This window comes from Mrakia frigida (genome assembly GCF_051309035.1).
Source record: "Mrakia frigida strain ATCC 22029 unplaced genomic scaffold BDY24scaffold_17, whole genome shotgun sequence".
In the NCBI taxonomy this organism is placed as follows: Eukaryota; Fungi; Basidiomycota; class Tremellomycetes; order Cystofilobasidiales; family Mrakiaceae; genus Mrakia; species Mrakia frigida.
In genome coordinates, this window is record NW_027481264.1 from 545682 (window position 1) to 570271 (window position 24590).

Below are 24590 nucleotides of genomic sequence, written 5' to 3' on the forward strand. Positions count from 1 at the left end.
TCGAAACGAACGACGCGTCGGGCTCGTCTTTGCTTTCCAAAGGAGAAGTGAAGTAGGAAGGTTCAAAATGCGTTATGATATCGAGGGTCGGACGGGTCATGAAAAGGCGAAGCAAGGGTATGAAAGGAAGAAGTGAGGGGTAAAGAGGTATGTGCGAGGGAGGAACAAGGGAAGTACAAAGGAAGCAAGAGAGGTAGAAAATGCGATGCGAGAGAGAGAAGGGAAGAAACGAAGAGAAACAAGCAAAGATGAAGAAGAGGAGGTTACTCAAGGGAGCGAAGAAGAAATGAAAGTTAAACGAACAAAGAAAAGGAAAACGAAACGAAAGAAACCCAAAACGACGCGTCCCACCTCACTCCTCCCTCATCTCCTGCCTCAGCGCCACAGCTCCCACTAAGATCTCCCAAGAAGTGTCTAACGCCTTCCAAAGCAATGCATCCGCCACTCCCAAAGCACAGACGTTTCCCCAAACCCCGTGAACCAACGAGATTCTCTGCATCAACTCCGGTACGTTCAGGACCGACGCGAGTTGGTTGGTGAGATCCGCTCGAGTCCTGCTCGTTCCTGCTTGAGAAGGAAGGGCGAGGAGAGTGGAGAGGAGGATGTCGGGTCGCTGAGTGTAGAGGTAGGTGTTGAGAGTTGGGAGGGTTCCAGGGGAAGGGAGGGTGATGCTGATGATGGGGAGCGCGTTTTCGGGAAGGTCGTGGGCTCGAGGTGGGATGGGAGGAAGATGAGCGCAGAAGGTTCGGTAGATGATGTCGTGGATGGGAAGGATCGATCCTGATCCCGAAGAGGATCCGTTGGGTCCTGTTGGAGTGGGACGGATGGCGAGGACGTAGTTCGGCGGAGGAGAGGGAAGTTGAGTGAGCGGGTTGAGGGACGACGCGGGAGTGAAGTCGAAGAGGAGAGAGGTTGGTAGGGGAGGAGTGAGAGTGGTCGAACCGTGAGCGAGTTTTGAAGTGAGGGCGGATTGGAGGAGCGAGGGACCTGACTGAGCGAGTCGTTCGAGGATATAGGGGTACGGCTGAGGCGGAGGAGGAAGAGGAAGAGGAGCGAGGGAGAGAAGGCAAGGAGAGAAAGGAGAGCAGATGATGAAACGATGGTCAGCTCGAAGTTTCTCGCAAAGAGAAGTGAGACATGATTTCGGAGATTATAGACGTGGAGGGAGAGAAGAAGAATGACGACTCACCACTCCTTCGAGCTCTTCAACGGTAGGGACGTCGATCTGGGCGATCCGCTCAGGACGAGGGAGAGACAAAGGAAGGAAAGCCGATCCTCCCTCCGCTCGATCCATCACCACTGGTCCTCTACTCCCCGAAGCTGCGTAGTGCTGCTGGTCCATGGAAGGTTGAGGAGGAAGACGAGAGGAGGAGGAGGAGGGAGCATGAACCAACCCTTCCTCGACGTGCCTCGTTCGAGGTCGAGCGAGGGAGGAGGGCAACCCTTTCGAGCTCTTCTTCTTTGGCGAGGCTGGAGGAGTGGAAGGAGGTCGAGCGTAAGGTGATCCTGAGGATGTAAGGTGGCGAGTGTTGAGTTTCGGGGAGGAAGTTGTCGAGCGGGAGGAGCTGGTGGGTCGAATGGATTTGGGGATGGCGGACGACAGGAGGAGTTTTGTTGAAGTCGAAGATCGATGTCTAGCGGACGCTCGTCGAGGTTGAGAGTTCTCCTTGTTATGCTGAAGTTGCTGGTGTTGGTGGTGAGGGGAGTGAGCAGAGAGGAGCATCGTGGAGGGAAGGTGGTTGTTGTTGAACGACGAGGAGGGAGGAGAAGGGGAGGAGGAGGAACTTGCGAGCTCAACTCAAAGGCGATGGTGAAAGAGAGGAGAGGAAGGAGGAGGAAAGTTTCGAGGGAGGTGGTGGTTGGTGGTGGAAAAGAAGAAAAGAGAGAGAAAAGGGAGTCATCCTGCCGCTCCCACGAAACCCAGGAGGAGAGTGAAGGATGAAGGGAAGAAAGGGAGAGAGCGAGCGGCGACACGAAGGGCAGCGCTTCCGCCCCTTGCTCCTTGCTTCCTTCGTTTTCAAAGCAGGCAGCGACAGGGTCATCGAATCTCTATCAAACACAACCATACATACGAGATGAGATCTGCTGGAGGAGAGTTGCAAGCTTCCTTCCTCAGCTGCGCTTTCCTTTGTGCCAGAAACAACCAAACCAGTCCCTTGTTTCGAAGCGTTGATCTCTCTTTGGAGCAACAGAGATCCTTCGAGAGCATGAATCGGGATGTAATTCATCAGCTAACCTCCAGTGAAGAAGGGTCGAGAGGAGGATAGGAGTTGAGAGGAGACGAGAGCGAGGGCGGTTGAGGGACGGGCTGCAGAACAGGGCGACGCGTCTCGCTCCCTTTTTCCACTTCGTATTTCATGCTATTCCAGACTTGAGGACTCGATAGAAACCAACTTATCAACACTCATAGTGTGTATAGGCACTGTAAGACGTCGCACCGTTTCTGATGAGCCAGAGACGCTCTCTCGGTTACTTACCGCGAGACGCGTCGCCCTTCGCTCCCTCTCTTCCCTGCCCTGTCTCTCAGCTTCATCCCCACCATCTTCTTGTCTCTGCGCTTCATTGTATTTATTCTTAAACCATGTTTTCTTTCAGCTGAAACCCACCGAGAACAAAGGCTATCTACAAGGTGTAAAATCGAAAAAGGGAGAACAAAGGAAGAGCGTCGAGAACAAGGAGTCGGACGACGCTGCGTTGTCGCTCAATCTTGTCGTCGTTCCTCCTTCTTTCCCTCTGCCTCACGAGCATATAAAGAAACTGTTCTCTCGCCTCCCTCTCCCCTCACACCTCTTACTCCCCTGGGAGGGAGGAGAAAACTCCCTCTCGTCTCCTCGACCTCCCCTCCCTCCTGTCGCCTTCGTCGCCCCCTCCCCCTTCTCGTCCTCGACGAAAGCGAGCAAGCGAAGGCTCGACAGATAATCCCGTCGACGACCGAATCTACTAGATTTGATTCCGAGCGATCCGGAGAGGTGACAAAGGAAAGAAAGAAGCAAAGTCGTAGCAAGCCGTAGCGAATCTCGAAGAGCGAAACCCGACGCGTCGATTCTTCCCTCAACAAGAACCTTCCTCTCCTCCCTCCTCGGCCAAAACCTTCCTGTTCAATTTCACCCGAAACACCGTAGAATGAATAGTCGGCAGGTGTCAGCTTGATTTGAACCGCTTGACTTTCGATATCGTCAAAGGGAACGAAAAAGCTGCACGCTGAAGCAAAGAGGCAAACAATCGTTCTATCGAGCCTATGTAGCCCGCGATCCCTTCCCTACCTTCGTTCACGCGAAACCTTTTCCTCCGAGCCGACAGGTAAACTTTCACGGCGAGCGTACGCAGTTGGGTCGGCCGAAGAGGTAGGGTTCTGAGGTTGATTGAGGAGGAGGAGGGAGGCAGGGAGGGGAGGGGAGGGAACGAGCGGAGAGGTTGATGAAGCTTCAATGGAGATGGAAAAGAGAGGTAGGTGTTCTGTGGGAAAGACGATGAAGAGAAAGAAGGGTCAGGTCTTGAGACTTGGGATTTGACGAAGGTGAAGAACGAAAGGGAAGAGGGAGGGAAGGGAAGGGAGGGGAACGGATCGACTCACAGGATTGTGGAGCGTGAAAGCGACGAGCGTGACGTCGTGGAGGTGAGCAAGCGGGTGTTGAGCTTGGGACGTGGAGCTTGAAGCTGGATAGGTCAAAGAAAAGTCAGATGCGAGGGTTTCTCGGTCCAGAGGGAGACCAGGAACGCACAGAGGGTCGTCTTTCGATCAGCGCGACGAGCCTGCTCCGTGAAATATCTGGGCGATGGCTGTTTTGTGAAACACGAGAGATACAAAGAGGAGGATCAGGACCCAAGATCAGAGATAATAGGAGAGGGTAGGAAAAGAGAGAAATAAACGAACCGTCTTTTTGCATTGCTTCTTCGATCCCACCTAAAAGCGCAACGCGTGAGCTCTTTGATTGACGATTAGAGTAGCCTGACTCTTCCAGATCTACCCGAAGGAAAGAAGAAGGACTGCTCACCACGTAGATCCTCTGCCATCTGCGTCGCACCGCGCAACGTCGTCTGCAAGACGTTCGTGACCGACTGACCGACCTCCTCGTCCTCCAGTCTCTCCATCTCCTCCTTGAACGTTTTCTCCTCCTCCAAAAACCTCTCCCACACCTCCTCAACCTGGCGTAAGAGCCGATCGGACTTGCGAGAGGAAAGAAGCTCCTGAGCCCAGGAGTGCTGAGACTCTCGCGCGTCTTGGATCCCCACGAAGATGTAGAGGACGTCCGGTAGGGTTTCGGGTGGTGGAGGGAAGGCCTGACCAGGAGTATACCTGGAAGATGGGTAGACGCGAGAGACGAAGGTGGAGTAGCCTGCAAGAGCGAAGGAGGAGAGGCGGTCTTTGAGAGAACGACGAGAAACGAGGTCAGCGTTCGTCTACCTCTGCCACGCCGTCGACGGAACGCACACCGTGTCAGTCCTGGACCATCCTTGACATGGAAACCATTGACTACTCCTGGTCGAAGCATCTTGACGAGTCGAGGGGTCGAGAAAGCGTTGGTGATCTCTCGTTGAGCGTCGTGAGCTGATTCCAGGCGAAGTTGAGGGTGAGATGGGGTCTCCTGGGTTGAGATAGGTGCTGGTTTCCCTCCATGGCATCCTGAAGAGGGCGAATGGGAGGAAGAGAGTAGAAAGAGAGCTGTTTGGTGTTCTGGAGGGAGAGGGAGGAGGCGAGGCGAGGATGCGTTTGGAAGAGGGGGTGGTCTTCCACGTTGGGATGAGCTGTGAGCATCTAGAGTAGGGAGAAAAGTCAGGATTCGCTACCCGATTTCAAGCAGAAGAGAGCAAGACACTCACGACCCTCAAGACGATTCGTACCGTGTCCTCAGTACGCTTGATCAACACATGTGCGTTGAGAAGGGGTCCGGACACCGTCAAGCATTCCAGGGAGACCAAGCACCACGCGTGGAGCGTTGAGTTCGAGTCGGAAGACTGCTGGATGACGAGATTGATGATCTCGACGGGTACGATCTTGGAAAGGGAGAAGGAGCGAAGTCGCATCGTGGAAGGAGGTGGGAGATGGGAGGGAAGGTGAGAGAGGGCCGAAAGTGAGACCCTTTTCTTGCTGATCTCGATCAGAATTCGAGGTCTCCTCTTTTGACCTCAAGCGACGAGCTCTACAGCCAGATATGAGGATCCGTATCAGCACCGCTCTCCCTCTCCCCCCTCTCAAGGCATGGTACCTCGTTCCCTCCTCGGTGGAGACGATCCAGGACTTAAAAACTCAGCTCGTTCTCGACGTCCCTGTCTTCAAAGGAGTCAAACCGGCCTCGCTGGCCTTCGAGGTCGACGGGTTCGAGGTTTTGGCTGCCAGCCGATGTGAGGTACTGAACGAGGAGAGAGATGTTCTATGGTGAGTTTCGAGCTTTCGGATTCAAGAGGGTAGAGGGGGAAGAGAGGAGGAGAGAAGGATAAAAGGAACTGTTGAGCTTTCGTTTCCTGACCTTGCTTCTTTCTCCCTTCCTTCGTCCTCCTTCAGCGTTAAACTGCAGGAGAACCCAGCTCCACCGTCGAAGAAGAGAAAGAAGGCTCAGTTCGAAGGTATGCATCGAAACCCTTGCAGCAGCGAGAGCTGGCCCGTCGAAGCTGACCTTTCCCTCCTCTCCTTCGCCTCCTTCAGCTCCTCCTCCCACGACCACTCTCGACTCGTCTTCCTCCTCTCGCAAGAAGAGAAAGCTCTCCCCTGCTCCAGCACCTACTCCTCCTTCCAAAAAGTCCAAACCCCTCCCTCCTCCTCCATCCGTCTCGGCTCCCAAACCTCCAAAGAAGAAGAAGGTCAAGACGGTCCCTCCTCCTCCTCCAGCTCCAGCTCCAGCTCCCGTCGCGCCTCCTCCTCCCCCTCCTCCCAAAGTTGCTCCAGCTCCCAAAAGACCAGCACCATCGGACTCTTCGGACTCAAATTCGGACTCGGACTCGGACTCGGAGTCGAGCTCTTCTTCCTCGTCGTCCGACTCCGACAGCTCCTCGTCGTCCTCGGATTCTTCGAGCGGACCAGAGACTTCGTCGTCGAAGCTCATCCCAGCAGGACGACCTCTGCTGCTTCCGAAATCTTTCACCGACAAAGGAAAGGCAAAGGAAGCCAACTCGACGGTGATTCATCTGACTCCAGTGTTCGTCCTCTTCGTCTCCTCTCCTCACTCGTCGCTTTCGCGTCTGACTCTTTCTCCTCTTCCCCCTCACAGCATCCCCGATCAACCTCCCGTGCCTCCCGGTCAAGGTCTCTCGTCAACTCACGAGCGAAACGTTCGTCGCAGGAAGAAGAAGGCAGCCCTCAAACTCCTCGCTTCGACCACCAACCCTTCCTCCTCTTCCATCACCCTCTCCTCCACCAACTCTCCTCCCAAATCCACCACCAACTCCACCATGCCTCCTCCAGCCTCCCCATCTCCCTTCCTCTCTTCCCAAACCGTCGATGCCTCCCAATCCGACGTTCTCATCCCCTTCTCCGCCAGCGCCAACCGAAACAAGAAACGCGACTTCAAGAAAGCCATGGCGACGGCAGTCGGACAGAAGACGACCTTCTTCAACTCCAACCCCAACGCCCCCATCTACTCAGCAGTCCCTCCTCCTCCCGCTACTCCCTCTCGAGTCTCTGCTCTCCAAGGGAACTCGAACTCGAACTCGAACTCGGCGACGTCGACGCCAACGGGAGGAGGGAAGCGTCCTTACCAGCACGTTCTGGCTCCGTCGGAGAGGACGAGCTTGCCTGCTGGGATGTTTGTGACGAGTGTGGATGTTGAGACGGAGGAGTGGGAAGCTGGGCAGGGGTGGGGAGTCGAGGTTCAGCAGGAGGTTGTTTCGAAGAAGAAGGGAGGGAAGGTAGGGAACGGTGGCCAGGAGAACGGCGGCAACGCTGGAGGGAGGAAGGGACGAGAGGAGAACGGAGCTGATGGGAGTAAGGAGTGGAGTGATTACATCAGGTCGGAGGAGGAGAACACGTCTGCTGCTGAGAAGGGACAGGTCGTGTCGAAGCAGGTGGATTGGTCGACCGTCGACGCGTCTTTCGAAGGAGCTTCGCCTGTTACTTCGTTCGAGCAGCTGAAGGTCGGATCGAGAGTTGGATGGAAGGTGAGCAGTTATATGTACCCCTCTTTCGTCGCACTCTCGAAGCTGACCGTCCTCTTCATCTTCCCTTGCCTCTGCCCTCAGGAACTCATCCTCGATCCCTCGACCTTCACTCCTGCGATCTCTCTCCTCGTCGGAACCGTCGCCAGCATCGAAGGAGTCGAGAACGTTTCCGTCAAGATGGAGAAGCGACCTCTCGAGCTCGAGGACGAGGAGATGTACGATGACCAGGAGGAGATGCAGTCGACGAACCTGCCGGAGAAGGAGGAGGACGAGATCAGGGTGTTTGGGAAGGATCAGGTTGTGGGAGGGGATTGGAGATTACTTTGAACTGTTCCTTGTCTGAAGTATGACCTTACGAAGGAAGTCTCGTGAACAACATGCATGAAAGCTAAAGAAACAAAGCAAAACCTGAAAAATCGTAACGCGTCCTTTCGAACCCTCTCGTCTCCCCCCCTCCTCTCAAGCCCTGGACGCGATGTCCTCCCGAATCATCTTCTTCTCCGCCCGCATCTCGTTGGATCGCTTGATTCCGAAGTCATTCTCGAAGACGACGAAGACTTCCTCGAGCGAGAGTCCGGACCTGAGAAAGAGAGAAGGAGAGAGCGGATCAGGGTCAGCTCGACGCGTCGAGGGAGGAGGAGAGAGGAAGAAAGGACGAACGTCTCGGGGTAGAGGAAGAGGCAGAAGAGCCATCCGAGGAGGCATAGACCAGAGTAGAATCCGAAAGCTCCTGCGGGAGTGATGGCGTCCACTGAAGAAGCGAGAAGAGGGAGAGGAAGGAAGGTCAGCGAAAGGAGAAGAGAAACGAAGAGATCAGGAGAGACGTACTGAGGGAAAGGAAGGTAGCTCCGATGACCAGATTCATGCTCCAATCTGGAGAGTAAAACAAAGCACAATCAGCAAAGGTCTCGAGAGATAAGCGAGAGGGGAAAGAGACTCACTGGTCGCGGTCGCGAGAGAGGTTCCGATTCCTCGAACCTCAAGTCGGAAGAGTTCTCCTTGCAACCAGGGGATGTTACCAAGTCCAGTCGCGTAGGAAGCAGTGTAGGTGATCATCCAGACGAGGACAAGCGCTGACCACGACTTGTTATAGTTCGATCCCTCAACGAGTCGACTGTTGGTGTTGACGGTGAGGACTGAGAAAGGAGAGCGAACGGAGAAGTCAGCGTCGAGAGGGAGCAGGAAAGGAAGAAGTCTTGACTTACAGTGGAAAGAGATAGCGGCAAGAGCGAGAGAGATGATCATTCCAGGAGCGGAGAAGATCATGACCTTCCTTCGTCCGATGGGATCGACCATTCTCAAAGCGAGGCAGGTGAAGACGAAGTTGACCGAGGCGATGATGAGACCTGTAGCGGTAGGGTTGTCGAATCCGACGGCTTTGAAGAGAGTGGCTGAGTAGTACATGAGGGTGTTGCTGAGGAGAGGGAGAGGAGGGAAAGAGGGAACGTAGGTCAGCGACCGTCGGGATCGGATTCTAGCAGTAGATGAAGAGTCAGGCAGTGCCTACTCACAATCCGCAAAGCTGCTGGAAAGCCTGAAGTCCACAGCCAACGATCAAAGCCCTCCTGTTTCCTCCGTGGAAGAACATGCTTCCCAATCGTTGACCAAACGTGGTCGTCTCGATGATCTCCCGAGTTTGAGCGATACTGCTCTCCAAGACTGCGAGCTTCCTGACAACCTCTTCGTCCGAGGCCTTCGAGTAAATCTTCCTGAGGACGACGAGAGCTTGAGCGGGCTTGTTCTGCTTGAGGAGGATCCTGGGGGACTCGGGGAGCCAAATTAGGAAGACCAAGTCGAGGCCGGCAGGGACGGCTCCGAGCCCGACCATGTACCTCCAACCATGAGGAACGTCGGCGAAGGCTGCTCCGATGGCGTAAGCGAGAACTTGGCCGAGGGTGATGGCGACGACGTTGCTGAAGAAGGAGATCGGAGGGGGGAGGACGAGAAGTCAGCCTCTGTCTCTCACGCAAAGAAAGCACCGAAAGGGGACAAACATGGTAACGCATCGACCTCGCATCCTAGTAGGCGCAAGCTCTCCAATGTAGAGAGGAACGATACACGCGGCGAGCTATCGAAGAGGAGCAGGAGCAAGAGGAACGGAAGTCAGCGGCGAATCGGATGGGTGAAAACTTTGACGAGGACGTGAAGACTCACACCGACACCCCATCCGATAACGAATCGTCCTCCAACCATTCCCCAGACCGTGTTAGAGACGGCTGATAAAACAACGAGAGCAAGGTCAGTCGAGATGACGGACGGAATCGACGCGTCTCGTTTTTGGCTGGCCTCTTTTGCACGAACTCACCTTGTCCGATCGCCCCAGCTACGAAGATCAAGTTTGCGAGGGACAGAATCCTGCATAAGAGAAAAGTAGAAGCAACAGAGGAATGGTCAGTCTCGAAGGACGAAGGCGCGTCGCATCATCGTCGAATCGAAGCGACGAGAGAGGAACGAACCATTTCCTTCCGACCACATCAGATCCAACTCCAGCAACGAGACCTCCGAGAAGAGCTCCGAGAGTAGTAGAGGCAGTGATCAATTCCTGTTGCGGTGCGTGCAAGAAAGAGGGAAGCAAGTAAGGCCAAGGGGGCGGACGAAGAAAGTTCGAACCGAAAAGACGCGTTGCGGAGAGAGAAGCAGGCAGAGGTGAGGACATACTTTCTGTCCGTTCGAGAGAATCTCAGGTCCAAGATCTGATCCGATGGCGACCAGAGTTCCAGAGATGACTGCAGCGAAGGAGAAGGAAAGGAAGGAGAGGACGAAGAGTTAGACGCGAGACGCGGCACGGGCTCAGTTTGAGCGTCGACCTAAAGTCGGCGGATATCGTTGGACGAACCTCCAGTGTCGTATCCTGAGAGGGAGAAGAAGGCAAGGTACAAAGGAGTCAGTGAGAGTCGAGGAAGAACGGCGATGGAAGAGGAAAGAAAGACGACATCAAGAAACCTCGAGCGTCGAACTGGATCGTTTGGAGAGACGAGGAAAGCGAAACTCACCGAAAAGCAGTCCAGCAATAGCAGCAGCGAAGATGACTCCCCAAACGAACCAGGTAACACTTTACCATCCAACCCAACCCGACCCCAAAAAAAACGAACCAAAGAAACGAACGAACAGTGTCAGCTCGAGAAAACAACGCTCAACGTCCCTCCCTCCCTCCGAAACCCAAACAATCGAACCCAACTCACGTCTCCTCCCCCTCTGCAATCACATCCCCTTCATCAATCTCCTTCTCCCCTCCAGCCTTGATCCTGTTCTCCTCCGTTCGCTCGATAGCAGCGATCTCCTCCATCGCGGAAAGCGACGCTTGAGAGCCCGTTCGAGCGAGAGCCGCGTCCTGACCTGGGTTGTCGATTTTGAGGACGATACCATCGTCTTTGGTGTCTTTGATGTCGGAGGAACCGTAAGGGGGGATGGGTTTGCCGGACATGGTTTGACAGGGTGGTTGATCGATGGGAAGAGGTTCAGTTGGAATTGGAGGGAGGGAGGAGGTTGAGCTTGAGCTTGGAGTTTCGGAGGGATGTGCGAGAAGAGAAGGGAAGAGGAGATTGAAGATAAGGAGGAGAAGAGGGAAGGAGGTAAGTAGTGGGGCTTTTTGGGGAAGTAGAGTGGGGGTTGGTGGAGAAGAAAGGAGGGGGAGAGACGAGATGAGGGAAACAAGGACCTGTCCAAGGAAGTGGTTCTCTTCCTCCTCCTCGTCGAGCTCACCTGTTCAACGGCAAAGGACAAAACCGGGACGACTTCCGTTTGTACATTCCGAGCTAAGGACAGGATATCGATATGGCCCGTTCGGACCAAGGAGAGAAGAGAGAAAAAGGATCGTCGCGCGTCGGTCGTTTGTTGGAAAGGAGTGATCGGGTTCGAGGGAGAACCGAGTTTTGGGCTGATGGGTTTTCGAGATCTTGGACCGAAAGGGCGAACCATGATGAGGCTTTTGAAGAAGGGCTGGGAAGAGAACTGGGTTGAGGAGACGAGGAGTCAATGGGGGCAGGAGATGGAGGGTAGGGGAGAGAGCGGGAGGGGAGAAGAGGAAGAGAGCGGGAGCGACGCGACGAGCTTGGTTCGAACGAGGAGAAGAGGAGTGAAGAAAGCACTTCGGCTTGGAGCTCAGTTCTCAGGAATCGAATAGTGTGAACCATACGCACCTCTCCCTATGCCTGAATCTCAACCCCCTGCCTCCACCTCGTCGACGATGCTGGAAGGCGAAGAGACGACTCGTGCAGCGACGAACGACAACCTTCAGGCTCCCTCCTCCTCCCTCGACCCACTCTCACTCCCAGCCCACCACTAGTATTCTCCCTTTTCACCCTCTCCCCGTGGTCTTTCCAAACCGAGAACTACTGCAACCAACCAATCACCCTCACCCTCACCCAATCCGACCTTTCCCGACCGAACGCGTCCCTCTGTCCTCCGTCGCTCCGTCTCCCCCCAAACCTCTCTTCCTTTGAGCTTGATCGACGAGAGGAAACGTAAAAGCACTCATCAAATCCCTGATCGTATAGTCATCAGCCATCTAGCAACAGAGAATCCACCGCTCGGCCTTGGTCGAAGTCGCTGTTCGAGGTGTTTGCGGTTTGATTCGATGAGGTTTAGTGTGGTGTTGAACGAAGGGGAGGAGCGGGAAGAGCGAGAGGGGTTTGGGGGAAGCGAAGGGGGGAAAGGAAAGAGAGGGTCAGCGAAGGGGTTTTGATGGAAGGACGAAGGGAGAAAGAGGGAGGGAGAGACAAAGAAGGGAGGGAAGGGAGAGAAGGAGAGGGAGACGCAAACGAACCTCTGCTGCAAAGCCCTCACGACTCTCGTTCGTGTTGAAGAAGGGAACATCCCTTGAAGCCTGGACAAACGTAGCCAAAAAAAAAAAAAGGACGAACACGAGTTGAGTCCAGTAAGCTCCTCCCCCTCGCTCGAGAGAAAACGAGACGTCTGGAAACAAAACAACGAGCAAAATCGACACTCACGTCGCCACCTCCCCTTCCGTCGGCACCCTCGGACTCCCGCCTCTCACCGTCAACTCATCCACCCACTGACTCACCACCGACGCTTGTCCCCTCCTCCCGTCTCCCACCACCGTCGTCGGTGTCGTCGTCGTCGCAGGCTCAGCAGCAACCGCTCTCGTCCCCGTCGCCGCTCCCGTTCCCGTTCCCATAGCAGTCAACCCCTGCGCAGCTCTAGCAGCCGCCACCCTTTCCCCATCCACCCACCCTCCCAGCCCCCGTCTCAACAACCCTCCCGTTCCCGTACTCGCTCCCAAACCCGTCGAAAGCCCGTACGCTGTCGGAGCCACGAGAGCTTCCGCCGGCCAGGCGTTGGTGGATCGTTTAGGTTCTCGGAAGGTGCCCAAGAGGGGGAGAAGGTAGGTTTGGGAGAAGCGTTGGAGAGGGAGGGGGAGGTGGGGGTGGTAGGTGTTGAGGAGGGAGGTTGAGGAGGAGGAGGACGGGGAGCGGGAGAGGAGGAGGAGGTGGGCTGAGAGGAAGCCGGTGAGGGGTGGGAGGAGGAGAGGGAGATGAGGGGTTAGGAGCTAAAAGAAAACGAGAAAGAAAAGAATGAAGGTGGGTTTTGAGTTGAAGAAAGAAAGAGAGAGACGCGTCGTTTTCAACGCACCTGAGAAGCGATCACAAACGGATAGATCTTATCCGTCCAGCTCAACCCCATAATTGTGAACGTATAAACAGTAGGGACGAGTCCGTTGTAGAGAAAGAGGATGGCGAAAGCGAGGGAGGTGGGACCTGGATGGAGGGTGTTGAAAGGGGAGGTCGCGAGGGACTGGACGGAGGTTGACGTTGACGTTGAAGAGCCGGAGAGGAAAGGGTGGATCACGAGGAGGAAGAGGAAGGAGAGAAAGGTTGAGAGGAGGTGCGAGAGGAGGAGAAAGGTCTGCTCGAAGAAACGAGAAAGAGTGGTGAGACGGAGGAGAGGAGAGGGAGAGGTGAAGGAGAGGAGCGTTCGGACGAACAGCGAACTTCCTTGAACCCAGACATCTTTCAACATGTCTTCCTACGGTGTAGATGAGAAGTTCCCAGAGGAAGAGTTCGGACGAGTTGATGAACGCGAAAGGTTGAGTAGCGAGTCTCCAGAACTGGCGAAAAGAAAGGAAAGGAGATGGGAGAGGTTGAGCTCGAGCTCGTTGAAGGAGAACCGGAAACGAACCTGATGATGTTTTGTAAGATGCGGTTCGAGGATGAGCGGAAGGTAAGGTTTCCAGTGAAGAAGAGCTACACCCAAGGAGGAGATCCCAACGAAGAGCATCATTCCTTTCGTCAAAGGAGCATGCGAGAACCCTGGACGGAGGAGGAGAAGGGAGAAGGGAAACGAACGAGGTCAGCTCTCTCTCTCTCTCTCTCTCTCCTTTGGTGAAGTCGCGTCGATTCACTAACCTGACATCTCGTTGATCGCTTAATATCCCTGTCGATTTGAGCCCGTCTGTAGAAATCGATTGCTGGTCGTTCGAGGGGGAAGGGAAGGAGGAGCTGCTGAGCTCGAATTGACTTTCCCGACTCTGCGATTTTCACGACCCCTTGTTCTCTCCACCACCCATCCTCCTCCCCTCCTCGTTTTTAACAGCCTATGCCACCCAAAGGAAAGAAGGGAAAGGGAAAGAAGGGAGACGACGACGACGATGCTTACTGGTAAGTTCCTTCTTGCTCGAATCTACAAAGAGAGAACCGAAGAACGACACAAACGAGAGAAAGTTGAAGCTCACTCCGTTCCTCTCCTTCCTTCTTTACAGGGAGGCCAAAGCCGCTAAATCTACTCCTCCCGCTGCTTCCACTCCCAAAGGATCCGATTCGGAGGAGGAGTCCAAGCCTGCTGCTTCCACCAAGAAGAGCTCAGGGTTCGCTGCTCTCGCCGAGCAAGCGGGAGGAGATGACGAGGAGGAGGAGGAAGGAGGAGGAGGGGGAGGAGGAGGAGGAGGGTTGATGGTACGTTCCACCTCGAAGAGCTCTCGTTCTCTCAGCTATCAGAGCAGAGCTAGCAGCTGAATCGTATTGACGCGTTTGAACCTTTTTGCAGGGAGCCATCAAGAAATCGTCCAACAAGAAGAAGGACAAGAAGAAGGGAGGAAAGTCGACCAACTTCGACAACGACAACGAGGGAGACCTCGACGCTTCAGCTTCTGCTACACCAGCTCCCGAAGAACCCACCTTCCAAGTCGCCGGAGACGACGAGTGGCCCGAGGACGAAGTCAAACCCAAGAAGGGAAAGAAGTCCAAGGTCAGCCCTCCAATCCCTCCCAACCTTCCGTCCCTCCTTCCTCCCTTCGAGCTCAACTCGAAGCTCACCTTTTTCGTTCCTTTCTTCTTGTAGGCCAAACACTCCAAGCACGCCGCCAACGACGAAAACGAGGACGACGCTGCAGCCCTTGAGGACTCGGTATCTAAGCTTGCCATCGCGGAGGAGGAGCCTACAATCCAGACGGTTGGGGACGACGAGTGGCCTGAGGAGGAGGTCAAGCCCAAGAAGGGAGGGAAGGGAGGGAAGAAGGGTGGGAAGAAGGTCAGTCCTAGAACGTTCTTCGCTCGCTCTACTGCTGCAGAGCTTCTTCTAACCCTTCCCTTTCATCCTTTTCTTCAACGCGTCTCCGTCCCTGTAGAACAAAGCTCAAGCCGAGGAGGACGAGGACGAGTTCGGAAACCCCATCGCCGCCCCTGCTCTCGCTGCTGCTGCTGCCGCTGCTTCTACTCCCGCCGCCGTTGCTGCCACCCAGGACGCTGGAGGAGATAGCGATGCTGAGGAGGGAGGAGAGACCAAGGTTCTGACCAAGAAGGAGAAGGAGCAGAGGAAGAAGGAGAAGGAGAAGGTCCGTTTGATTCGTCTCTCTTTCACCTTCCTCTTCTCCCACCTCGCCTCGACCACGTCTCTCTCCCACGTATGACGAGTCTGACTCTTCTCTTTCGTTCTCTTTCCTCCCTCCAGGCCAAAAAGAAAGCCCAACAAGCAGCCAAGAAGGCCGCCACTTCCACCTCCACCACCACCGACGACCTCCCTCCTGCTGCCTCGCCTACGACCGAAACCACCCCCGCTACCGCCAACGCTGCTGAGGGAGACGACGACGAGGGAGAGGAAGGAGGAGGAGGAGCCGGTGGGGATAAGAAGAAGAACAAGAAGAAGAAGAAGAAGACGGCGGCGGCTGAGCCGGTCGCGGCTGCTCCTGCGAAGGCGCCGACGGGGAAGTTGGCGGTTTTGAGGGTGAGTTTCGGGTTTGGGTTTGAGATTGAGGGGTCGGGTGGGTGGGGAAGGGAGGGAGGAAGAGGTGGGGGTAGAGGTGGGTGGGGAGGAAGGGAGGGAGGGGTGTTGAGCTTCGAATGAACGAGGAGAAGCGAGAGAGCTGACTTGTTTTACCCCTTTGGTGCTGGTTGTTGGGTTGCTGATAGGCTGCTCTCGAGGCTAAGAAGGCTGCTGATGAGGCTGCTGCTAAGAAGGCTGAGGAGCAACGTCGGTGAGTCGGATTCGTCTCGTTTCTCGTTTCGTCCCTCCTTCCCTTCCGTCTGCTCGAACTCCAAAGCTCGAGTTCGTCCAACGAGGGGAGGGTCTCCTTGAACCGAAGCTGACTCGGGTTTCATTGGGTCGCCTAATGCAGTCTCGTCGAGGAGGAGGAAGCTCGTGTCGCTGAGGAGGAGAGGATCGCTGAGGAGGCTAAGACGAAGAAGAAGGAGAAGGAGAAGGTACGTTCACACCTTTTAAACAGTTTCCACCTTGTTCTTACACCGAGCTTCGTAGAGATTCGACTCAATTGGGAGTTGAAGCACAAGCTGACCTCCTTCTTTTTTCCCTTCCTCCTCACGTCGCGTCCTTCCTTCCCTTTTTTTCCCACAGGCCAAACGAGATCTCGCCAAGAAGGAAGGTCGACTCCTCACCCCCAAACAACGTCAAGAGAAAGCCGCCGCCGAAGCTCGTCTCCAAGCTCTCCTCGCTTCCGGAGTCACCATCGAAGGACTCAAGAACGACGACGAGGGATCCAAGCCCAAGAAGGTCGTCTACGGGAACAAGAAGAAAAAGGGACCTCAGCAGCCCAAGGTCGAGACTCCTGTCGTCGAGGAGAAGAAGGTTGAGGAGGAGGTGAAACCTGAGGAGAGCGATGGGGACGATTGGGACAAGAGCGATGAGGAGGTGCCGGTGGTGGAGGAGAAGAAGGTGGAGGAGGAGGAGGGAGACGATTGGGATGCTAGTAGTGTCGAGGAGGAGGTTGCTGGTGAGTCACTTTTTTCTCGTTCGAAAAGAGAGATAAATTCTGGGACGCGTCGAGCGAAGTCGAGGAGGCTCGAAACTGACGCGTCCCTCTTTCTTCCTCCTTTCCTTCTAGCTCCCCCAGCCCCTGCTCCCGCCGCCGCCAAACCCACTCCCGCTGCTTCCAAACCCAAAGCCAAGGCTGCCGCTGCCGAGGAGTCCTCCTCAGAGGAAGACTCGGACGACGACGATTCGGATTCGGATTCAGATTCGGACGACGACTCTGACGACGACTCGGATTCGGACGACGATTCTTCGGACGAGGACGAGCTCACTCCAGCTCAGAAGCGACAAGCCGCTACCGCCGCCGAGGCCGCTAGGATCGCTGAGCAGAAGCTCCAGGAGGCGAGGCAGAGGAGGGTCGAGCGACACAACGAGGCTCTCGCCGCTAGGAGTGCTGAGGATCTCAGGTCGCCGATTTGTTGTATCCTGGGTCACGTCGATACTGGAAAGACCAAGTTGCTGGACAAGGTGAGTTTGCTGGGTTCTTACGAGAGGAGAAGACGAGGAGCTGATCAGGTTCTCGATTTCGATTTCGTTCTCGTTCGACGCGACTTAGATTCGTCAAACCAACGTTCAGGAGGGAGAGGCTGGAGGAATCACTCAGCAGATCGGAGCTACCTACTTCCCCGTCGAGGCTATCAAGACCAAGACTGCCGTTATCAACAAGGTGAGCTTGTTTTCGTCGCGTCGAAAGAAGGTCGGAACGAAACTCGACTGATCCTCGTTCCTTTTCTTCGTCTCTCTTAGGACGGATCCTACGAGTACAAGATCCCTGGTCTCCTCGTTATCGATACTCCTGGTCACGAGTCTTTCAGTAACCTTCGAACTCGAGGATCGTCGCTCTGTAACATCGCCATTCTCGTCGTTGATATCATGGTGAGTCGAGTCGCACGGTCTCCTTCCTTTTCCATTCGTTTGCTGACGTGCTTTTCTATTTCCCTCTTCTCAGCACGGTCTCGAACCTCAAACTCTCGAGTCTCTCAAGCTTCTTCGAGACAAGAAGACTCCTTTCATCGTCGCTTTGAACAAGGTTCGCCTCTCTTACTTTTGTCTTCCTCGCTTCGTCTCGTCCGTCGAACTGACCTCCTCCTTCCTTCCCTCCTCCTCCTCCTCCTCCAGATCGATCGAATCTACGGATGGAACGCCACCCCTAACGGAGCTTTCCAGGAGTCCCTCGCCGGTCAGACCACCTCCGTCAAGCGAGAGTTCGCCGACCGAGTCGAGAAGACCAAGGTCGCCTTCGCCGAGCAGGGACTCAACTCGACCCTCTACTACGAGAACAAGAACCTCGGTCGAAACGTCTCCCTCGTCCCCACCTCCGCCATCACGGGAGAGGGTATCCCCGATATGATCCAGCTCCTCGTCGATCTTACTCAGCAGAGGATGACCGAGAGCTTGATGTACATCTCTGAGCTCGAGTGCACCGTGCTCGAGGTCAAGGTCATCGAGGGATTGGGAACCACCATCGACGTCATCTTGTCGAACGGTTACCTGAGGGAGGGAGATAGGATCGTCGTCTGTGGATTGAACGGTCCGATTTTCACCAACGTGAGAGCGTTGTTGACGCCTCAGCCGTTGAGGGAGATGCGAGTCAAGGTGAGCTTTCGTTCGTTTTCTCTTCCTTCTCGAGCTCGTTTCTGACCTCCTCCTCCTCCACCTCCTCCTCTCCTTCCTTCTCAGTCCGCCTACGTTCACCACAAGGAAGTCAAGGCCGCTCTCGGAATCAAGATCACCGCTCCCGATCTCGAGAAGGCCATCGCTGGATCTCGACTTCTCGTCGTTGGACCCGAGGACGACGAGGAGGATCTCGGAGAGGAGGTCATGTCCGACCTCCAGAACCTGCTCAGTTGGGTCGACAAGTCCGGACGAGGAGTTTCCGTTCAGGCTTCGACGCTCGGATCGCTCGAGGCTCTTTTGGATTTCCTCAAGTCGAGCAAGATCCCCGTCTCGACGATCAACATCGGACCCGTCCACAAGAGGGATGTCATTCAGGCTTCGACGATGTTGGAGAAGGCGAAGGAGTTGGCTTGTATGCTGTGCTTCGATGTGCCGGTGGATAAGGAGGCGGAGAAGTTGGCGGATGAGCTAGGAGTCAGGTTGTTCAAGGGTGAGTCCTGTCGTTTTCGACGCGTCTCGCTCTCCCTCTCGTTGCCGAATCTCCCTCTCACCTCTTTCTCTCTTCTTCCCTTCCTTCAGCCGACATCATCTACCATCTCTTCGACAAATTCACCGCTTACAACAAGGAGGTTCAAGACGCGAAGAAGGTCCTCGCCGCTGGAGACGCCTACTGGCCCTGTCGACTGAAGATCATCCAGACCTTCGCTCGTCGAGATCCCATCGTCATCGGAGTCGATATCCTCGACGGAACCCTTCGAGTCGGAACCCCTCTCTGTGTCGTCAAGACCGAGGTCGACAACTCTACCAAACCTCCTACTACGACCAAGACCATCATCGACATCGGACGGATGTGAGTCGAAATCGACGACGCGTCCCTCTCCCTTTTTCGAACAGACGCTGACTCTTCCCTTCTTTTCTTGGTTCTTTGATGAAACAGAACGTCGATTGAGAAGAACCACGAGGTCTTCCAGAAGCTCACCAAGAAGAACATCGGAGCTGGAGCGGCCATCAAGGTCGAGGCCATCATCAACCAGCCCAAGCTTCAGGTCGGACGGCATTTCGAGGAGACGGACGAGCTTTACTCGTGAGTCTCTCTTAGCTCACGTTTATTTCTTCGGACACCTGCTGACATCTACGCTTTCTTCTGCTCTTCTCCAGCCACATCACTCGAAACTCCATCGACGTTATGAGTGAGTCTCTCCCTTCGTCGTCCTCTTCTCGTCCCTTGCGAACCCGAACTCACCACTCACCCTTCGTCCCTTCTTCTTCGCAGAGGAGCACTTCCGAGCCGAGGCCGAACCCTCTGACTGGACCCTGTACGTCTCGTTTCTTCTTTCCTCTCGTCCCGATCTGTCGCGTCGCTGACCTTCTCCCTCCTCCTTGTCTCCGTCTCTCTCAGGATCAAGAAGCTCAAGCCTCTGCTGGACATTGCTTAGATTTTTTCTCTTTTCTTCTCTTCGTTCATCTCTCACTTTTCTCCTCGTTCTATATCGTTCGCTCCCGTATCTCTCTCACACACATCTTTGCTTCCCTCTCTCCTCTCTCTCACACTTATTTTGCATGCCTCTGCTCTATCTCTCCTTCTTCCCCAAAAGCTCCTCGTAAAACTCTGGTGTCCACGAGATATATCCAATCTGGCTAGATCTGCCCAACCTTCTTGATGCTGGACAAATCGAGAGGGAGGTTTCGTTGCCAGAACTCGATGAGCAGCTCGGAAAGCTTCTCGGGGACGTCTTGATGCAGGTGGTGGCCGCATCCTGGGAGGACGACGTACTGGAACTTTCCTAGGATCAACGAAAGGAAGGCGTCGAGGAAGGATGGATGAGCTTTCGCACTTCGGAACGGATGAAGAAAGAAGAATGAAAACGACGACGCGACTCACCCTGCATCTGTGCAATCATCAGCTCCTTGTCGATCCGATCCGCTCCAGCCAGCACCAGCATCCTAGCAGCTCTGACTCCCAAGAACTTTTTCGAAAGCCCGCTGTACCATCCCTCCCAGAACGGTTGAGTCGCTTCGAGATTGGTCGTCCAGGTGAAGCGGGTTGACGGAGGAGGGAGAGGACGAAGGAGGGAAGGGACGGAGAGACGTGCTGAAGTTGGGTTGAGGAAGGTTGAGGAAGAGACACTGGAGGCAAAAGGGGAAAGAGGGATGAACAGAGAAGCGAGGAGTCAGTCCGACGACGAAGAAGAAGACGCGAGGCTAAAGTGCAGAAGTGTCGAAAGAGGAGGACGAACTGCCAATCTATAGCTTCCTCGACGGAACGGAAAGTTGAAGGTCGAGAGGAGATGATTCCGAGCATGAGAGGGAGAGCTTCGATGGCAGAGCCTGGAAACAAGCCAACGAGTGAACGAGTGAGCTGGGGACGAGGAGGGACGCGAGTCGAAGTCGAGGGACGACTCACCTTCCACAACATCCAGAACTGCGACTCCCGAGACACGGTATCCAAGCTTCTGAAGCTGAGGAGAGGCCTCCAGAACAGGAGCAGCACCCATGCTATGACCGACGAGCTGGAGACGAGAGAGGGAACGGAGAGAGGGATGAGCTCGAGCAGAACGTCAGATAGAGGTTGAGAGGGTCTGCGGGATCAAAGAAGATCCAGGGACGTCCAGGGACGTACTATGAAAGCTGGAGATGCTTTGGGATTGGGGAACATGGTCTGTAGGAAGGCGAGGAAGTCGGATGTGAGGGTTTCGAGGGAGAGGTCGAGTAGTGCAGCCGTCGAGGTAGGATTGGGGGTAGCACCTTTTCGTTGATAGAAGCAGAATCGTTCCGAAGAGCGAAGCATGCATGTCAGCTTCGGTTCTCAGTCCTGTGAGGGTGTTGAGCTTGGAATCGAAGAGAGGAAGGGCTCACCATGGCCTCTCGCATCGAACGAGATCACCCCGAGCTCACCCTCGCTTCCTTCCCTCACCTCCTTCGCCAAAACTGAGAACCCCAACGCTCCTTCTCCTCCACCGTGATGAAGCACGAGTACGCTTCCAGTCCCTCCTCCTGCAGGAGGCTTAGGAGGGGTGTAGTAGGTCCTGAAGGAAGGGAAGGTGTTGGAAGATGTTGAGGTCGAAGAGGAGGCGATGGCAGGAGAAGGAGTGACGATGAAGGTGCTAGCGAAGTACTCTGGGACTGCTTGTAGAGGAGAGTACGTCGAGGTTGGAGCTCTGAACTTGTGAACTTTGGGTGGAGGAGCGCTGATCGAAAGAAGGGAGTATTTGGTGAGCTGGAGACAAGAGAGAAGGAGGAGGAAGGAAGGAGAGCGAGCTCACGTTTCGTCGAAGGTGTCCTCGAGCTCCTCCTGCTCTCCATCCTCCTCCTCATCGTCGAGAGGAGGTGAGAGAGGAGGAAGGTGCGCGAGCTTGCTCTTGATAAAGTCTTTTTGGAGGTCCGACATTGATAACCGAGATCGAGTTGGTAGGTAGGTAGGTAGCATTCAATAGACGAAATGTTCCTCGAATGCAAAGCAAGGTGAAACGAGTCTGTAACGAAAATCGAGCCGCAGCGAAACCCGCAAATCAACGATCTTCAAGCAAATATAAGGCAGGTGGGAGGGTGGGATAAGGCAAATAAGGCAAGTGGGATAGGGCAGGATAAGGCAAGGATATGGCAGAGCGAGCGAAAAGTCGAAGAGAGAAAGAGAGGTTTGGTTTGGTTCCCGTCGCGTCGTGCGGTCGTTCTTCATCGTGAAGCGAGTCCGTTTCCTATGGGAAGAGAGCGAGAGTAGAGTGAAGGAAGTCAGCGAAGACGACGCACGATTTCTTCTTTGACCAGATAAAGGAAGAGAGGGACTTAAGTTCGGCAGCCGTCGAAGGAAACTCGTCGTTCAGCAACCTCTCCTCCTCGTCCTCTTCCTCAACTCGACCCTCCTCAACATCGATCCCAACCATCAACCCCAGCTCTTCGCATCCAACCTCCACCAGCCTCTGCCTAAACCTCCATCTCTGCTCGATAACGGGGACGTGGGAGCATCGGAGGAGATGGGCCTCGTCCTCGAGCTCCCTGCATCCGAACCGACAGAGTCCGTTTCCTCTGGCTTCTCCGACCTTCCTGTGACGTCGGGTAACGGATCTGAGGGTGTGGTGGCCGGAGAGGAAGCGAAGGAGGGTAGTGCCGTGAGAAACGCTGGGAATTGAGAGGATGTGGTGAGGGATGGGGTCTGGGAGGTGGTGGGTGAGGAGAGGAAGAAGAGACGGCGAGCGTGCAACTTCTTCCCGAAGACCGAGGAAGGTGGTGTTGTAGAGATCCAGCTGAGTATCCTCGAGCCAAGTGATGGAAGAGAGGGTGGAGGTGTCGAGAGGGAGGTTGATGAGGTCGGAGTGGGAGGTGAGGAGGTCTTTGAGACGATGGAGGGAGGAGGAAGGGTGGGAGATGGAGTGAAGAAGAGCATGATGGGTGAGGGAGGAGGGAGGAGAGGTGGCGAGGAAGTGATAGTAGGAGAGGTTGAGGAAAAGGTGCCGAACTCGAATGGGGAGGGTTGAGGTGAGGAGGAAGAGAGGAGCGGTTTTGGAGTTGGGGGGGAGATGAAGGACGCGTCGAAGAAACGAAAGCTGCTGTTTCTCCAAGACCTCCCAATCCTGCTGACGCATCCCAAGAGTAACAGGTGAGCCGAACACCATGAGAGGATCTATCAATCCCCTCTCATAAACCATCAACTCCCTCGCGTCCATCAACCCAGTGAACCTCTGCATCTGGAGCGTCGAGTTGGCTCCGCTGATGACCTTCTTCTTCGTCGCCTGAGCGTGCTGTTCAAAGCGACCGAGACGAGAACCTCCGGTGAAGGTGATTCCGATGAACTTGGCGCTCTCTGCGAAGGGAATAGGAGAGCCGTTCAGCACAACGGGGACGAGAAGGGAGGAGTGAGGGACGCGACCGAAGATAACGATGCTCGACTTCTCCGCGCTGGTAACGACGAGGTTGAGGTTGGCGAATCTTGCCCAGTCATTGATCTTGCTCTGGAGCCCTTCGAGAGACGTCGAGATGAGTGCTGTGTCGTCGGCGTGGGTGATCAGGGAGATGGCGAGTCCAGCGAGGACGGGGTCGTCTCGGTGAGGCGTGGGACTGAAATCTGCGGCGTAGAGGTTGAAAAGCAAAGAAGAGCAAGGATCTCCTTGCAAGACTCCCGAAGAAGCCTTGAAAGGTTGCGAAACTCCATCCCGACCTCGAACCGAGAAGGAGGGAGACTCGTACACTGACCGAAGCGCGTCCCAGATCAACCCTCCAGCTCCGTTCCTCCTCATCTTCATCCACATCGAGGGACGGTGGACCCAGTCGAAAGCCTTCTGAAGGTCCAGAAAGGCAACGTAGACGGTCTTAGAACCAGTGGCGTACGAGTCGAGGATGGTGTTGAGGACGAAAGGGTTGCTCTCGGTTCGTTTCCCTTTGACGAATCCGTTTTGCGACTCTGGAATAAGCTTAAGATCAGTAGCCCAGGCGTCAAGCCTGAACGAGCAGAGAAGGGTGAAGCAGCGAAGAAGGAAGGACTCAAGAGCGACTCCTCGATATCCCTCCGGAACGTCTCGAGCTTTGCCGACCTTGTGAATCGCAACCATGTCGACGATTTTCCCCTGCTCTGGAAGCTCGCCTCCGCTCAAAAGAATGGAGTTGAAGAGAGTCAGTAGATCTCCATCGGGAACGCTTTTGAGGTCTTCCCAGGTGAGACCGTCCGCTCCTCCAGCCGAACGCGACGAAGCTCTCGAGTGGACGTGATGTCGAAGTCGTTTGATGTCGGCGCTGGTGAAGAGCTGATCCAGATGCTGAGGTCCGTTCGAGGAAGTGGTCTTCTTGGGAAGAGCGGCGTAGAGAGCTTCGTTGACTAGGCGTTGGTCGTGGTCGAAGTGGGTGGTGAGTCGAGGGGGAGGTCCAGCTAGGATTGAGCCGAAGAAATCAGCTTGAGCCTCGACGGAGACTTCCTCTTCCGCTCGTCCCTTCTCCAGCTTCTTCATAGCGTTCCACTCTCCTCCAACGCTGGAAGCTCCCTGGAAGATCCTCTTGATATCGCAGCGACGACGACGACGACGATTCTTGCCGAGGTTGAAGAGATGGCGGAGGAATTTCGAGAGCTGATCTTGGAGACCGAGGTCGACGTCGAAGCGAGGCAGAGATTTGAGCTTCTCGGCCTGTCGAAGAAGAGCCTGTTCGGTAGCAACAACGAAAGAGTCGTCAACAGTGATCACTCGAGCGGGAAGGAACTTCGATGGTTTGATGAAACGAAGGGAGCACGAGACTTTCTCCTTCGACGCGACTTTGAGGAGGAGAGGCTTCTGAATATCAGCGAGACCTTTGTAGACGGGTCCCGTGAGTCGAGAGCATCCATCCTTGGCCAGAAGAAGAACAGTCTTCGCTTTAACGGTTCCAACATCGAGGACTCGGAAGGTGACTTTCGTCGACCGACTTTGAACGAGCCTGATGCCTTCACGATAAAGGTCGACGTTCCTCTTCGTAGGCCATCCTCTCTTCATCCAGAGAGGACACCAGTGGCAGAATACTCGAGCTGCGAACTCAGAGCACTCCAGTACGAGAGGTACGTCATCGTTCGAAAGCTCGAGAGCTCGAACGACGGCGTAGATCTCAGCTCGTACGAAGTCGTCGAGGAAGCCAGGGAGTCGCTCGGATCTGTTCCGAGCATCCCCTTCTCCAAAGAAGACCCCCACGCCAGCAGCTCCACTGCT

At 55.0% G+C, this 24590-nt stretch overlaps 9 protein-coding genes across 9 annotated transcripts; 2 read left to right on the forward strand and 7 right to left on the reverse strand.

The window, feature by feature from the left end:
- Window positions 1–352: 352 nt before the first annotated feature.
- On the reverse strand, window positions 353–1461 carry BDY24DRAFT_351995 (uncharacterized protein; the record flags this gene model as incomplete). The annotated part of the gene is made up of 2 exons (XM_076637729.1): window positions 1190–1461; window positions 353–1024 (listed from the first exon to the last, which is right to left on the reverse strand). Exons 1-2 carry the CDS (start codon window positions 1340–1342, stop codon window positions 353–355), a joined length of 825 nt encoding a protein of 274 aa, XP_076496325.1. The 5' UTR covers window positions 1343–1461.
- A 1855-nt stretch (window positions 1462–3316) lies between these two features.
- BDY24DRAFT_74883 (uncharacterized protein) lies at window positions 3317–4623 on the reverse strand. The gene is made up of 5 exons (XM_076645104.1): window positions 4433–4623; window positions 3996–4364; window positions 3875–3904; window positions 3575–3780; window positions 3317–3456 (listed from the first exon to the last, which is right to left on the reverse strand). The coding sequence occupies exons 1-4, from the start codon at window positions 4491–4493 to the stop codon at window positions 3740–3742; spliced, it is 501 nt and encodes a 166-aa protein (XP_076496326.1). The 5' UTR covers window positions 4494–4623; the 3' UTR covers window positions 3317–3456; window positions 3575–3739.
- Window positions 4624–5115: 492 nt separating this feature from the next.
- Window positions 5116–7453, forward strand: BDY24DRAFT_390755 (uncharacterized protein). Its single transcript, XM_076640716.1, has 5 exons — window positions 5116–5377; window positions 5504–5565; window positions 5645–6134; window positions 6207–7092; window positions 7174–7453. Exons 1-5 carry the CDS (start codon window positions 5154–5156, stop codon window positions 7417–7419), a joined length of 1908 nt encoding a protein of 635 aa, XP_076496327.1. The 5' UTR covers window positions 5116–5153; the 3' UTR covers window positions 7420–7453.
- Window positions 7454–7551: 98 nt separating this feature from the next.
- Window positions 7552–10378, reverse strand: BDY24DRAFT_340983 (general substrate transporter; the record flags this gene model as incomplete). The annotated part of the gene is made up of 14 exons (XM_076637423.1): window positions 7552–7672; window positions 7753–7843; window positions 7921–7965; window positions 8034–8228; window positions 8298–8506; window positions 8604–9005; window positions 9087–9160; window positions 9247–9308; window positions 9398–9447; window positions 9549–9634; window positions 9751–9818; window positions 9929–9943; window positions 10086–10144; window positions 10275–10378. The coding sequence occupies 14 exons, from the start codon at window positions 10376–10378 to the stop codon at window positions 7552–7554; spliced, it is 1581 nt and encodes a 526-aa protein (XP_076496328.1).
- A 1190-nt stretch (window positions 10379–11568) lies between these two features.
- DSC2 (Dsc2p) lies at window positions 11569–13359 on the reverse strand (the record flags this gene model as incomplete). Its single annotated transcript, XM_076637422.1, has 7 exons — window positions 11569–11917; window positions 12042–12192; window positions 12337–12601; window positions 12685–12846; window positions 12901–12957; window positions 13037–13159; window positions 13231–13359. Coding segments are annotated over 7 exons (1236 nt in total), but the record flags the coding sequence as incomplete, so codon positions are not given.
- A 97-nt stretch (window positions 13360–13456) lies between these two features.
- FUN12 (translation initiation factor eIF5B) lies at window positions 13457–19658 on the forward strand. Its single transcript, XM_076645105.1, has 18 exons — window positions 13457–13709; window positions 13811–14003; window positions 14095–14295; window positions 14389–14577; window positions 14675–14881; window positions 14998–15270; window positions 15456–15520; window positions 15662–15746; window positions 15898–16273; window positions 16385–16779; window positions 16868–16978; window positions 17059–17187; window positions 17261–17341; window positions 17431–17907; window positions 17992–18418; window positions 18508–18778; window positions 18866–19012; window positions 19087–19658. Exons 1-18 carry the CDS (start codon window positions 13648–13650, stop codon window positions 19568–19570), a joined length of 4173 nt encoding a protein of 1390 aa, XP_076496330.1. The 5' UTR covers window positions 13457–13647; the 3' UTR covers window positions 19571–19658.
- On the reverse strand, window positions 19567–21345 carry PPE1 (phosphoprotein phosphatase methylesterase 1; the record flags this gene model as incomplete). Its single annotated transcript, XM_076637730.1, has 7 exons — window positions 21192–21345; window positions 20785–21116; window positions 20549–20673; window positions 20333–20438; window positions 20166–20256; window positions 19811–20055; window positions 19567–19712 (listed from the first exon to the last, which is right to left on the reverse strand). Exons 1-7 carry the CDS (start codon window positions 21314–21316, stop codon window positions 19567–19569), a joined length of 1170 nt encoding a protein of 389 aa, XP_076496331.1. The 5' UTR covers window positions 21317–21345.
- Window positions 21346–22382: 1037 nt separating this feature from the next.
- On the reverse strand, window positions 22383–23012 carry BDY24DRAFT_332529 (uncharacterized protein; the record flags this gene model as incomplete). The annotated part of the gene is made up of 1 exon (XM_076637136.1): window positions 22383–23012. A coding segment is annotated over one exon (630 nt), but the record flags the coding sequence as incomplete, so codon positions are not given.
- A 111-nt stretch (window positions 23013–23123) lies between these two features.
- Window positions 23124–23864, reverse strand: BDY24DRAFT_341142 (uncharacterized protein; the record flags this gene model as incomplete). The annotated part of the gene is made up of 2 exons (XM_076637432.1): window positions 23124–23402; window positions 23478–23864. Coding segments are annotated over 2 exons (666 nt in total), but the record flags the coding sequence as incomplete, so codon positions are not given.
- Window positions 23865–24590: the final 726 nt, after the last annotated feature.